The sequence below is a fragment of the Perca fluviatilis genome, chromosome 8 (assembly GCF_010015445.1).
Source record: "Perca fluviatilis chromosome 8, GENO_Pfluv_1.0, whole genome shotgun sequence".
NCBI lineage: Eukaryota > Metazoa > Chordata > Actinopteri > Perciformes > Percidae > Perca > Perca fluviatilis.
This window is the reverse complement of record NC_053119.1, coordinates 10787269-10800526: the sequence shown is the minus strand read 5'-3', so window position 1 is coordinate 10800526 and position 13258 is coordinate 10787269. Positions and strand designations below refer to the sequence as shown.

At 40.4% G+C, this 13258-nt stretch overlaps 1 protein-coding gene across 1 annotated transcript in view; it reads left to right on the top strand.

Annotated features, from left to right (window-relative positions):
- Positions 1–13258, top strand: part of LOC120564602 (unconventional myosin-IXAa-like) — a 162484-nt gene that overhangs the window by 79122 nt on the left and 70104 nt on the right. The window contains 3 exon segments of the mRNA XM_039809735.1: positions 2575–2628; positions 9696–9796; positions 11136–11262. Of these exon segments, the coding sequence (XP_039665669.1) occupies positions 2575–2628; positions 9696–9796; positions 11136–11262 (282 nt within the window).

Below are 13258 nucleotides of genomic sequence, written 5' to 3'. Positions count from 1 at the left end.
TGATGGGGTAGCGGATCTGTAGTTCTAATGAGACATAATGAGACATTACGACACCGGTAATGGACAATTCCACTTCCAACCTGTAGGGGGACCGAAGAGGAAAAGTGCTTTAGTGTTGGTTTAAGAGATCTGATTTGTAATGTGTAGGAAACCCTGTGCCTCATTGTGACCCTTTAGTTAATTTTGGTCTCAATTTATTCAGATTAAGACATTAAGATCTTTTTATTCAAACAAGTGTTTTTTTTCCTTGTGAAGAAAGGCAGACTACCTGCACACGACTCGTACAACAGTTTTGGACCACTAGTAGATTTCGTGCACACCTAAGAGAAAATTCTAAATGCCAGGAAATTGGTCAATGTCATAACTTATCTGAAATCACGCATAAATGCCACATAAAATGAATGAGTACCGGTAAATGTTTTTATCATGAGGCCCAATGTGATGTTTCAATTTAACTGCGCTACGAAGAATTCATTTGACGTGGTAATCACCATTTTCTCTCTTCACAAATGGGGAACATTCATCCCAAATGCAAGAAAAGATTGTTATTATTGAAAAATGAAGCTTCGAGGCACCACGTAGAGAGATTGATGGAGACTCTGAAGATGATGATAGAAAATGTCAGCATCTCTCTTCCATCCTTGTCTCTCTGTTGCATCTTATTTACTCATTTATCATAACTGGATCACTTCTTAATGCTCTGAAGCATTGAATGCATCAGCCCCAAAATAATTTCAACCGTGTGTGTGTGTGTGTGTGTGTGTGTGTGTGTGTGTGTGTGTGTGTGTGTGTGTGTGTGTGTGTGTGTGTGTGTGTGTGTGTGTGTGTGTGTGTGTGTGTGTGTGTGTGTGTGTGTGTGTGTGTGTGTGTGTGTGTGTGTGTGTGTGTGTGTGGCTGGATGTGTTTACGTGCTTGTGTTCATGCCAAAAGCCCCCATATGTGTGCATCTTTTGCAGTACAGCTGTGTTCGTTGGCAGCAGATGTGTGAGGATTCATATTTTCTCTTCCTATGGCAGTACACTGGGGAGGCAACAAAAAACCCTCCTTTGTTCATCTCTTTTGGCGACCCAAAAAGTAAAAAGCAGTTTTTTTCCCCTCCCTAACCCCCACAACAACACCCCACATCCTCATCTTCTGCTGCCTGTTACTATGCAGCTCTGTTTCCATGGCAACAACAATACTCTGGAGTTAATCTGGCGCGGACTTGGTCTCGTGCAGAGGGCGCCGGCGGTCGCGCGTTTGTGTGCACACACACACTTGTCTGAGCGTGTATGCACACGCAGCAAGCCCGCTGTTTATCAGGGACACACACACACACACACACACACACTCCTGACACACATTGTGTCACAGAGGATCAAAATGATTATCCATTTTTAACTCTCTTCTCTCTCAGAGATAGATTTTGTTCTCTGCGGTTCATCTTTCTCTTTGTCTATCTGCCTGTCAGTCTCTCAGTGGTGGATCATAACTGAGTTCATTTATTCAAGTACTGCAGTCCTTCAAACATCTATAATTTTATAATAATGTAAATGAGAATGTGAAAAGAATAGGACAATGTCAAAGGAATCACTCATTGTAATGAATCAACAGAGAATTATCACACTCTGCTTTACGGAGCTTTCTAGCAAATTTCAGCTCGTTAGCTGGCCGGTCCACAACTTTACTGTGCTGGTTTCAGCGGGAAAAGCTTTAAAAGCCAACTGTTCACTACCTGCTCACAACCAAACAGCTGACAAATTTGCCAACTAGCTGGTGAACAGTGGAACATTTAGCAGCAAAAGAGCCAGATATTTCCCTCAGAAGTGGGTAGAGACCAAAATCAGGGATAGAAGAGAGTGAATATTGGACTGGTGGCCACAAACAGGATTTAAAATGAATGTGCGGCTTATAGCGGCAGTACAAAAGATTGGGATAACATTAGCAGTAACTTAAAGCAACACTATGTAACTTATCTGCAGCTGTAGTTCCAGTGAGACAACCTGTAGGGGGACCGTCCCCCTACAGGTTGTCTCATTGGAACTACAACTCGCGTCGGGTAGCGCAAGTTGTAGTTCCAGTGAGACAACCTATAGGGCTAAAAGTTACATAGTGTTGCTTTAATAGTAAACAGTGAAACTGATAACAATGAGAAAAAAAATTGGGCTGAATTTTTTAATACTGATAATACTTACTGTACTTTTGCTTAAGTAAGATTTTGAGGATAATTTGTAACTTGTAATTGATTATTTTTACATTGTATTGCTACTTTTACTTGAGTAAGATACCTGAATACTTAAAAGAAAATCAGTAACGTCATTGCTAAGATAGAGTTTTCACCCACTGATTGAGACTGTGCACTTTCTGAAATTGAAACCAGTTCTATCCTCCGCCATCCCTGATCATGGATTCAATTATTGCAGCTCTGGATTGTGTGTGTGTGTGTGTGTGTGTGTGTGTGTGTGTTAGAGTGTGGAGGATTAGTCATTTTCCCTCCACATATTAACAGCATGTGTCATCTTTCTCAGTCCCTTTAAGTGTGCGTATTATTATGTGTAATTCCTGCCTTCTTAACCCGCTCTGCCTTGCTTCCAGATGACAAAGAAATCGCACAAACTCCACTGGGACAATTACTATGAGAGCGATCTGGTCAGTATCATGTGGATGACAAGTTGTTTGTGTACGTCTGTGCTCATTGGGTGTGTCGTGGTTCTCTGGTTTTTTGGTGCCAGTCTTGGTTTCTTTCTCTCTCTTGACGGAGGCGACCTGAACTGACCTCAGCTGGTCGAGCTCGGTAATGAAAATGATTAAAGGGATACCTTTTAATGTAATGACTTTACTGTATTTGTCTCAAGATATTTTTGTACTTTTGAAGGTGTCACACATTTAGTCTATACTAATCTCATTTAAAGTGAGGTATTTAACACTGAAAAACGGTTAATAGCAAAATGAACTAATAGGTAATTTACTGTAAGTGCCTTGTTTTAAAAATTATATCAGAGACAAGATTTTGTGTAATTTAAAAAGAGACATCTCCTTTGTAAGTTAAGGGAACTTTTATTCTAGAAGAAATGGGGCTCTTAAATTCCTAATTTCTTTTTTGAATCCATGGAACATGACTGTATAGATATATGCTGAATAACCAAATACAACTCAAACATAAAGGAATCCCTTTAATCTAATGTTTGGCTGTGGATGCTTTTGCTTTTGGGAGATTGCGAGATGACGTCAAACCTGGAAACCATCTTTAAAGGGAAGGTTCAGGATTTATACATTCATTGCTACATTTACATTTCTTATGTGACACACCCTTTAACACTGCAGGATCATAGTTGTAGAGTACAAAAACGTATGCATTTTGAACAGTTAAATGATAATAGCAACATCCAATAGCACACTGCTAAATTTAAGGGACGAACATGAAATATATAGCGGTTTATATATAAATGTATTTTTGTCATACAGACACTGACCGATGCAGAGAAATCAATTAACCATTTCTGATTTTAAGAATGTAATCTTTCTTTGCATTTCTAATGTAAGTCAGTGGGGATTTACCAATACAGATATTTGAGAACAATAAAAAAAAAACAAGGGCCGTCAAACTTTGTTATTAAAAGTTATAATCTCCTCCCCCAGTGTTTTTCCAGTTGAATACTTTTATTGTGAAAGAGCAGCAGTAAGAAACGTTGGTTTTGCATTAGCAGTAATTTAATACAGCTATTATAAGGGTGTATGAGAGAGAACAGTAGATCAATAAGATAAAATTACAAATACTGGATTACACTTATGAGTCGATATGTAACATAATCCAGCACGGGAATGGTGGACCTCGCCACTAACAATGAAAATGACTATATTAAGAGGTAATTAAAGAATGTAAATACATTAAACTGCCAATGCTGGAAGAAAAGAGGCTGACCATAAATAGTATCTACAACAGGGTTTAATTCATTAATTCATTCATTTCAGATTCAGATCAACTTTATTATCCCACACAGGGAAATGTGTTTGGTCCAGTGCTCCAGCGCCATGAAGTCCACATTAAAAACAACAAAATAGCAAACACAGCAAGACCACAACATCATCATAATTAAACACATTTGATGACATTGAGACGGAATGAACAATAAAGTCAAATAAAAACAGTCAATCTACAACAGTAAAATCAAGGGCCCTATTTTAACGATCTAAGCACACAGTGTGAAGCGCCTGGCGCAGGTGCGTTTAGGGCGTGTCCAAATCCACTTTTGCTAGTTTGACGGCTGAAAAAAGGCTCTGTGCGCCGGGCGCATGGTTCATAAGGGTTGTACTTGGTGTCTTCATTAATTCATAGGTGTGTTTTGGGCGTTAACATGCAATAAACCAATCAGAGTGTCATCTCCCATTCCCTTTAAAAGCCAGGCGCGTTAGTACCTTGGCGCATTGCTATTATGATGGCAGATTTGCACCGCAATATTTTTATTTGTAATCTTTTGAATGTTTGTGTGCTGCTAAGCTTTCCTGTGTGTGTGTGTGTGTGTGTGTGTGTAACAAGCATAGTGTGCACGCACTGTGCACGAGCCTAGGCGCATTTTACTAATGCGCTGTTAAAATAACAATGAAATGCTGCGCTATTGACTTTAGACCAGGTTTTTGTTGGTCAGTGGCGTGATCACTTCCCGCTGCCACAAGATAGCAATACGCCAAGAATGCACCTGAACACACCTCCCTGTAAGACCAGCACACCCATGGGCGCAAAGATGGGTGCAGGTGCATTTGCTATTTAAACGACGTGGGCGCTGGACGGGAAATTGACAACTGCGTCGGTCTTCAACTAGCAAAGACACTTGCGTCAGGCTTTGTGCGGCGCCGCGCCGGTGGCAAGATAGGGCCCCAAATCTGATATAAAAGTGCAAAAGTGACCAGCTAAGAGACCTTTTGATTAAGATGCATGTTATACAGGCTGATGGCTTGAGGAATAAAAGCATTCTTGTATCTACATGTTTTGATTTTATTATTAAAAGAACGTCTTTTAACTTCATGTTATCTATCACTATTTACGTCACCTAAACCTGTTTGGTTGGGGTTAAAAGCAAACGTTAAAACATTGTAAATCAGTGACCAAACTAACTAACGGTGTTGCCACATGCGCAGGCGCCTTCATACGGCTTATAGCTTAAATATTACGACAATAATATGTACAGGGGAAACTAATTTTGAAGCTAGACAATAACTTGTATTATCAAAAGACGATAAAGATCAGATGGCAGCAAATTCTGTTAGTTAACTTCCCTAAACTGTAATCAACCAGGATCTAAGACTCAAGTCACACCAGCCATTTTTTTCTAGTTACCTAGTTCCCATTTATTTATAGAATCATTCCTTACGTGCTGTTCGTTCTGTGAGACGGTTTTAATAGTGATGAATAGGCTTCATGTCCTGAAACTTCCCTCCTAATGTGTGTGGTCTATTTTGTGTAAGTGTGTGTTTGCCGTTTCACCAGTCTTTGAGCCTGCCACTGTCTTGCCAGTCTCCACCTGAAGTGAGTAATGTTTGGTCAGTGGGATTTGTTGTGTGTGGTTAAGGGATTCAGTATCTCCCAATAGGAGATTATGTTAACTTTGACTTTTCCGGCGAGCAAACACTTGACATGAGAGTCGGTTTGTATATATACGCCTTGTCTATTGGACACTCTCTCTTTCTTTTTTTTAGTACTTATGTCCTGCTTCACATTCAAACAGTTAAAGGAGTACTTCGCCAAAAATCTGTCTTTTGAATATCAACTACTCCCCTCCTGTATGCTTGAAAAGGGGCTCTAAAGTTTTGACAATAGATTCCAATGGTAACCCAGAATCATCATAAACAATTGTCTATGGATATTTCTCAAATCCCTCCTGCAGAACAATCTCTGGAAGTAGCATATTAAGCAATTTATAGACAAAGTGAAGATTGTTTGGAACATACTGAACTTGTAGAGCAACGCTGGAGGAGTAGATTATGCTACAGGAGTGATTTGAGAAGTTCCTTTGGAAATTTTGATTATGTTTTCATTCATGTTTTTTATCAGACACAGCCTATGGGGGGTTAATATCCAATAGTCAACAGAGAGATTTTCAGTCAACTGTCCTTCAGCATTTTAATAACCTTTTTTTTGCTTTCTTTCCAAGAGTGAGATAAGAAATTTGACATTAATGCGTGAGCTAGAGTCAGGATGTGTTTAGCCTAGCTTAGCAGAAAGACAGCTAGCCCGGTTCAGTCTAAAGTAAAAAACTACTAACAACTCTAACGCTGCCTTATTCACACACTATATTTAGTATTTAGTTTGTCTACTAATACATAAGCAAAAATGTAACAAAGACCATTTACTATTTTCTGTGTCTCCTATTTTCTTATCTCACTCTTGCAAAGGAACAGAAAAAAGTGTATTTCCAAAAATGTTGAACTATTCCTTTAACTTCACTGACTATGTCTCTCTCTCTGTACTGCGTTATCCCTCAGCTCCTCTCTCTCATTTTATTTCCTTACACAACCGTCCCGTCTCACTGTTTGCTGACACACTGTCTCCCTCAAGGGTCAGTCAATGACCTCATCAGTCTGTGACCCCAGCGTCCAAGGAGATGATGTCACTGTCTTGACAAACACACACACACACACACACACACACACACACACACACACACACACACACACACACACACACACAGATAGAGAAAGCTCAGCAGCTCTTGACAGCTGCTGTCTGAGTATCTGACCAGCCCTTTGGGCCTTTTTAACCCTTGACCTCCACCATTGGTCAATATGCAGGGCACCCAGTGTTTCAAACAGTGATGTGTACAGATTCCAGATGTAACGTCTGGAGCCGAAAATAGAAAATAAACTAATGTGATTTTATAAAAAAAAAAAATAAAAAAAAAACTAAATTAAGTTTGTGACTAAAGATCCCAAAGACCAAACATTTTCTGGATGTTTGCATTTTATGTGTGCAGTTGGGTGTTTGGTTCTGAGCCGCTGTGGGTTTTGCATTTTGTGCCTGTTTGGTTGTCTATGGTTTTTGGTCGTGTGGAATGTCTAGTGACGGGGTGGCATGCTGCTTTTGGCGCAAAATCTACCCGGTGTCTTGACAACATAAGTCATGAATAAGTCATGGTAAGTAACAGGAAAGCCTCAACTGGATGCACATAACTTTTAACTGGATCCTTGAGCAATCTGTTAAAAAGCTCCATGTGCTGCGTCAGCAAGCTGGGCTTCTGACTTGACTCAATTTGGTGTACGCCTGCACCAGGAGTGTTGCAACTGGCATAACATTGCAATTTTAAGTTGTGAGTGAGAAAAGATTCTTTGTTTAAAATAAGCATGAAGAACAGATTGTTTCTTAATCATCTCTTTGCTGCACTCAAGTAGTACCAATAGCTAAGGTTTTGGTTTTCGACCAAAGTATTCCCTCTCAACTGGCCAAAATTGATCTCTTTATTTTCTCAACTTCCTTCAACATATCACATTGTGCTGCTTGGCGCTGAGGTCTAACATACCCGGCAATTTGAAAACTAGCTTTTCCCGGGTCTCGCCATAGATCGAGAAGCCTCAAAAACCCTTTTGTTGCAATTGGAGAAGCTCGCTGGAGAAATAAGTCCATTGTTGCCTCTGCAGTTCCTGACAAGTTCTGAGCCAAAGGAAAACAATGGAGAGGCAGAGGAGTGTTGAATGTTAAAGCGTAGAAGAGGCAATCCAGAGTGTGGATTATGGGTTCCTGTGTCTTCTCTCGCTGGCTGGTCACCGTGGTATGTGCTAATTACAGCCTGAGAGAGGCTCGCTGCCGGAGCAGAGGCATGCTGACCGACCGGAGGGCCTGAAGACACACATGCACACAGTCGTTGTACACAAACCCATCCTCGTTCTCTCCCTCCTTTGCTATCACCATATTATATAAGTGTCTCACAGTTAGTGGTGTACGATTATGCAAAATTTGGTATCAATCTGATACCAAGTAAATACAGGGCCAGTATTGCCAAAACCACTACGATACCGATACCTTTTAATAATTAAGGTGGATGCATCATCAAATTGCAAAATTTTTGGGGGGGATTTTTCCTTTGGATTATTAATAAGTTAAAACCCAGGACAGAATTTTCATATGCTTGTATACATTTGTTGTGTTAACACTGTATCTTACAGCCACTGCAAATTATACAGCTTGCCGTTGTTTCATTTTTGGCCTGAAAATATAGCCACACAGCGCTCCTCTTCCCCTCTGCCATTCTTCTGCTCCATCTCTGTCCTGCTTGTGTGTGTGTGTGCTGCTGGCCGCCGCCGCCACCGAGCCTTGTTTGCTTGTTTGCCTGGCGCCGCTGAGTCACGTGACAACATCAAATCACAAGAGGGGGGAGGAGGAGCAAAGTGTGTGCCTGCTCTGCGCTGTGACAGGAGCGCCTGAAAGCAGCTTACACAAACAGACAGACAGGTCGCCTCTCTGATGAAGCCGCAGCGGTGCATACTTGAGAGAAACTGAAAGTAAAGTATCGATCTCATTACACTTATTGATCAATATCAACACCAACGTTGGTATCGATATTATCGATATTTGGATCGATCCGCCGATTCCTCCACCCAAATAGAATTAGTTTCTTTTCTGACATCACTACTTGCTGCTTTAATTAATCACTTCAAAGCGAATGTATGATTTGATTGAATAATGAGTCATCTGCTGAGCTGAGTCAGACAACCATGACAACATTTAGTCCCCTGTAATCACTTTAGTTTCTACATGGTGGTCCATTAAAGATTTGGCCTTTGCTGCCAGAGGAGCGGCGTGTGGACTTGAGTCATAAATCGAATGACTTTAGACTCGGCCTGACAAAATTCAAAAGACTCGACTTTGATTTCAATACCAGTTACTTCACTTGGACTTTAACCTTTTGACTTTGAATGACTTGACATTCCCCTGAGGCCCAACGATTGAGAATTATGTTATAAATAAAATGATTCAAAGGAACAAAAAAAAACTTGATTTTCCTGTTCTTTTAATCAATCCGACTGCAGCCGATCAAGGAAAGGACAGTATCACAGGAATAACAAGACACACACCTCAGTCAGTTTGGTTTTATATTTTGGACAATGTATCTGAAAGTCATAATTACAAATATTTTGAAAAGCACTTATTATTTCTTGTTAAAGAAAAAAAAAAGCCATTCTATTTGGTGAAGGGCACATGACGATGTCAGGACTAAAAAACACAAAGTTTAGGGCTTGGACTTGACTTGGGCCATGTTGGTCTTGACTTGGGACTTCATAGCCAAGACTTGATATTTACTTGTGACTTGCAAAACAATTACTTAGTTTTTACCTCTAATTTAATGATATCCTTTATAAATTATTTCATTTTCAGGTTCAATAACTTCCTCTGATGTATGCAGAGGCCATCTTTGTTTCAGTCAAAGTGAAGCATATGAAATACTGTGGGGAAACCCTGCTCAGTCACACACACATATATACACACACACAATAAGGTATATTCTTGCAGGACACTTGTACAATAGATACATACATGTAGCTTAAATAGATACATCCATTAGTGTGCCAAGTCTTCACTAACTTTAATGGAATAGTATTAATCGTTATCAACAGGTATTCGTTAAGTGTGTAAGGGTTTATTGATTTTAAAAAATCTTCTGGGATGCTGATGTTTATCTCTGTCTTCCTCTTTTTTTCTGTGGTTGTGTGTTTCCACCTGACACCAGCAGGACTGCTTCACAGTGGAAGGAGAGGATCTGAAACATGACTTTGAGCGGCTGCAGCTGGCTATGGAGATGGTCGGCTTCCTACCCACCACACGCAAACAGTAAGATGAGCTGCAGGACGTATACATTTGTTATTTTGTATGAATAAGAACCTCAGCCCTGTCTGTTAAAATCGTTTGACTGTTTTAAGTGCAGTGAATGTGCAGACATTTATTGTATTACATTTTTATGGAAACATATCAGCTCAGCAGATGTGGTTTAGGGATGGAAACATTAGTGAACTTAAATAAACCGATCCCTCCGTAAGTACTCCTACTCTTCATCTGATGTTCTCACAAAACATGCCTCTAGTTTACTTTAGTTTTTTTTATATTGTCTTTCCTAGATTTAAAGTTATAGTTTGCTGCCAGTTTTTTTTTTTTTTTTTTTCTTAAAGGTCCCATGACATGCTGCTTTTTGGATGCTTTTACTGTACATAGAACTTAGTGGTCCCCTAATACTGTAACTGAAGTCTCTTTCCCAAAATTCAGCCTTGGTGCAGAATTACAGCCACTAGAGCCCCAGTCCTTAGTATGTGCCATTTCTGTGTCTGTAGCTTTAAATGCTATTGAGGAGGAGAGGGGGGGGAGAGGGGGCAAGGTGGAGGGTGGGGGTGTGGCATTGACCAACTGCCACTTTGCTTGTTTGAAAGCCATGATGTCTCTCTCTCATGGGTGGGCCAAATTCTCTGGGGGGGGCAAAGCAGAGAAAGGGGAGGTAACCTTGCTCCTTATGACAGCATAAGGAGAAGATTCCAGATCGGCCCATCTGAGCTCAAAGGCAGAGCAGGATACCCAGGGCTCGGTTTACACCTATCACCATTTCTAGCCACTGGGGGACCATAGGCAGGCTGGGGAACACATATTAATGTTAAAAAACCTCATAAAGTGAAATGTTCATGCCATGGGACCTTTAAGGAACAGACATAAGAGTGGTCCCGATCTTCTCATCTGACACTCGGCAAAAAAGCAAATAACCATATTTCCCAAAATGTCAAACTCCTCCTTTAAACCTTTATAGTGTATAGGAGAATAGATTGGCTGAGGTCATTGCACGTTTCTTAACCTTTTGTAAGCAAACAGGCATCAGTCAGGAAGCTTTGTAAATTCAGGTTCTTAGAAAATTACAGCTTTCGTCAGAGATTACAAGTAAAACTGACATCTTGTTCGAGAAGTATTTAAAGATAAACATTTCAACAGATTCATTTAGTAAGAGTCAGTTTGCTGTAATAGAGAGACCATCCCATAGCAGAAATGTCACACAATGACAAGGTCTCCTGGTCAAGAATCTATTAGCACAGAAACTCTTTCATTCACTGTAAAACATGCTCATTAAGACCAAAGCTTAGTTGCCCCAAATAATGTAAATATCTTAACAATAAGTGCCTTTCTTTTTCTTTAGGATCTTCTCCCTGCTGTCAGCAATCCTCCACCTGGGAAACATCCGCTACAAGAAGAAGACCTACAGGGACGATTCCATCGACATCTGCAACCCAGAGGTCCTGCCCATTGTCTCGGAGCTGCTAGAGGTGAGCAGCACCATGCAGCCTTTTCATTGTGTTGAAGCTCATGTGTCGGCTATTAGTAAGGTTCAAACACATAAACAAATTGTGTGTGGCAAAAAATATTTTTGCGAGATATAATTCAGTTTTAATGATAAACCCCCTTTTCATCTGAAAGTCAAAGCATCTAAATATGACATGTCCGGGTCAGAAAATACAGTACTTTTTGTCTCACTGACTTTATGCTGAAATGCAATACTTTAAATACTTTGAAGGATAATAAAAATGCAGAGTTGAAGCAGGGCTTTACCACAGGGTTTGTTTATTCTCCCTAAATACTTTCTTTGCCATTTCGTCTCCCAAAGTTATTCCATTACATGCCCACTGGAGATACTTAAAACTCCAAGGACTTAGTGAACTTTCAAAAACAAGTAGCATCCATTTGCGCGAATGGGTTTTCCTTTTGCTGTGTATTTTTTTAAACACTGTGAAAAAAATCGTGTTTCGTGTTGCCAGAGTTTACCCCTCCCCCCCATGTGGGCTTTATAAAGCCTTTTAGAGAGCTGAGGGCTCTCTGCATACGAGCACAGCTTGTGGTGACAGCAGAAGTTAAGAGGTGCTTCAGGTCCCAAAGAGCTGTCCAACCATCTAGTGCTTCCACAAAGTACTGTTTGTGTTCAGGCTATTTCCAGACCTCTTGTGCTGCCGTGCTGTTGCGTAGGCGAGCTTTGCCACCAGGAACAACAGGTCCTTGTTGTTGTCTCAATACCTCCTGCGTTGGTAAATCATACGATAATGATAATAAATACATATCCGACACCAAGACAAGCTTTACCAATGTTTATTTTTAAAGGATCATTTGTGGATCATGCATGGCTTACTTATTAACAACCTTTTTTTCCTTAATTTTGAGGTGAAATGGTTTTGTAAAGCACTTGTTTTGCCTGTCAGCTGTATCCATCAGTCACTTATGGATGGTCAGTGCTTGTCCAATCACATCCTTGCTTGCACAATACAGTCACTACTTGTCTAACCACATACGGTAATTGCAAGCAGATTAGTTTGCGCAGCGGCAGCACTTTGTTTCTGTAAATAAAGGTCAGATGAAGTTCAGGCGACCTATGGTTTCAGCAACAATATTCCGATTGTGGAAATAAAGCTGCTTTATAGACTACAGTATCGGCGCATTGTGGAAAGTCTAATGCTGGTTCATAATTCCTCTTTTTCTTTCATTTAATTGAATGTATTTTTATAACCTCATTTTTGTTGTATTATTTGTTGTATGCACAAGCAAAAACTAAACTGAAAAGCAGTTTCTGAGGCTTTGATCTATACGTACTGTACATTTTCCTGACCTCAATCTAGACACTGTAGTAATTATCCAACAGACACTAATCAGTCTGGTCTGTAGGTTTAGACTGCTTTGGCCTCTTACAGACATGGAAAACATTTCCTGGCATGGGTTAACCTGCCACGCAGCGTATACAAATTTATGATGTGCTGAATTTGAGTTCATTCTTGACACTGAGTGCAGACCATACACACACACACTCCTCAGTGTGCACTGTAAGGACAGCTCAAACATCCACATGCTGTTCTGATTTGCCTTGGGATTGAGTGATGGTGGCACTCCCCAGTCACTGTTACAAACTTCAACGATTAGGCGGATGTGCTTGTTGAGTCGCTGACAAAACAAGGTCCGAAGTGTGCCGGAGACTCCTGTCAACAGCACAGCGGGGATGTTTTGACTGCCAGGGTTCCTCTATAACATCCAGACTGGTCTCTTTTACTCTCCAGAGGTCCAGAGTGGCAGTCACATGTTGGCCACATGCTCGGGGTTAGTGTTTTAAGTTCAAGTTTATTTGGATGTCTGTGAGTTGGTGCAATGGCTGTTTGTCCCCAGGGACGTATAAAACATTCTTAAAGGGAAGAAGAAAGAAACCGAGAACAAAAAACATCTTAATGAAATCAAACAAACAAAGAGTCACATTGATACAGCATTTTCAGGGCTCTCTGTAATTTG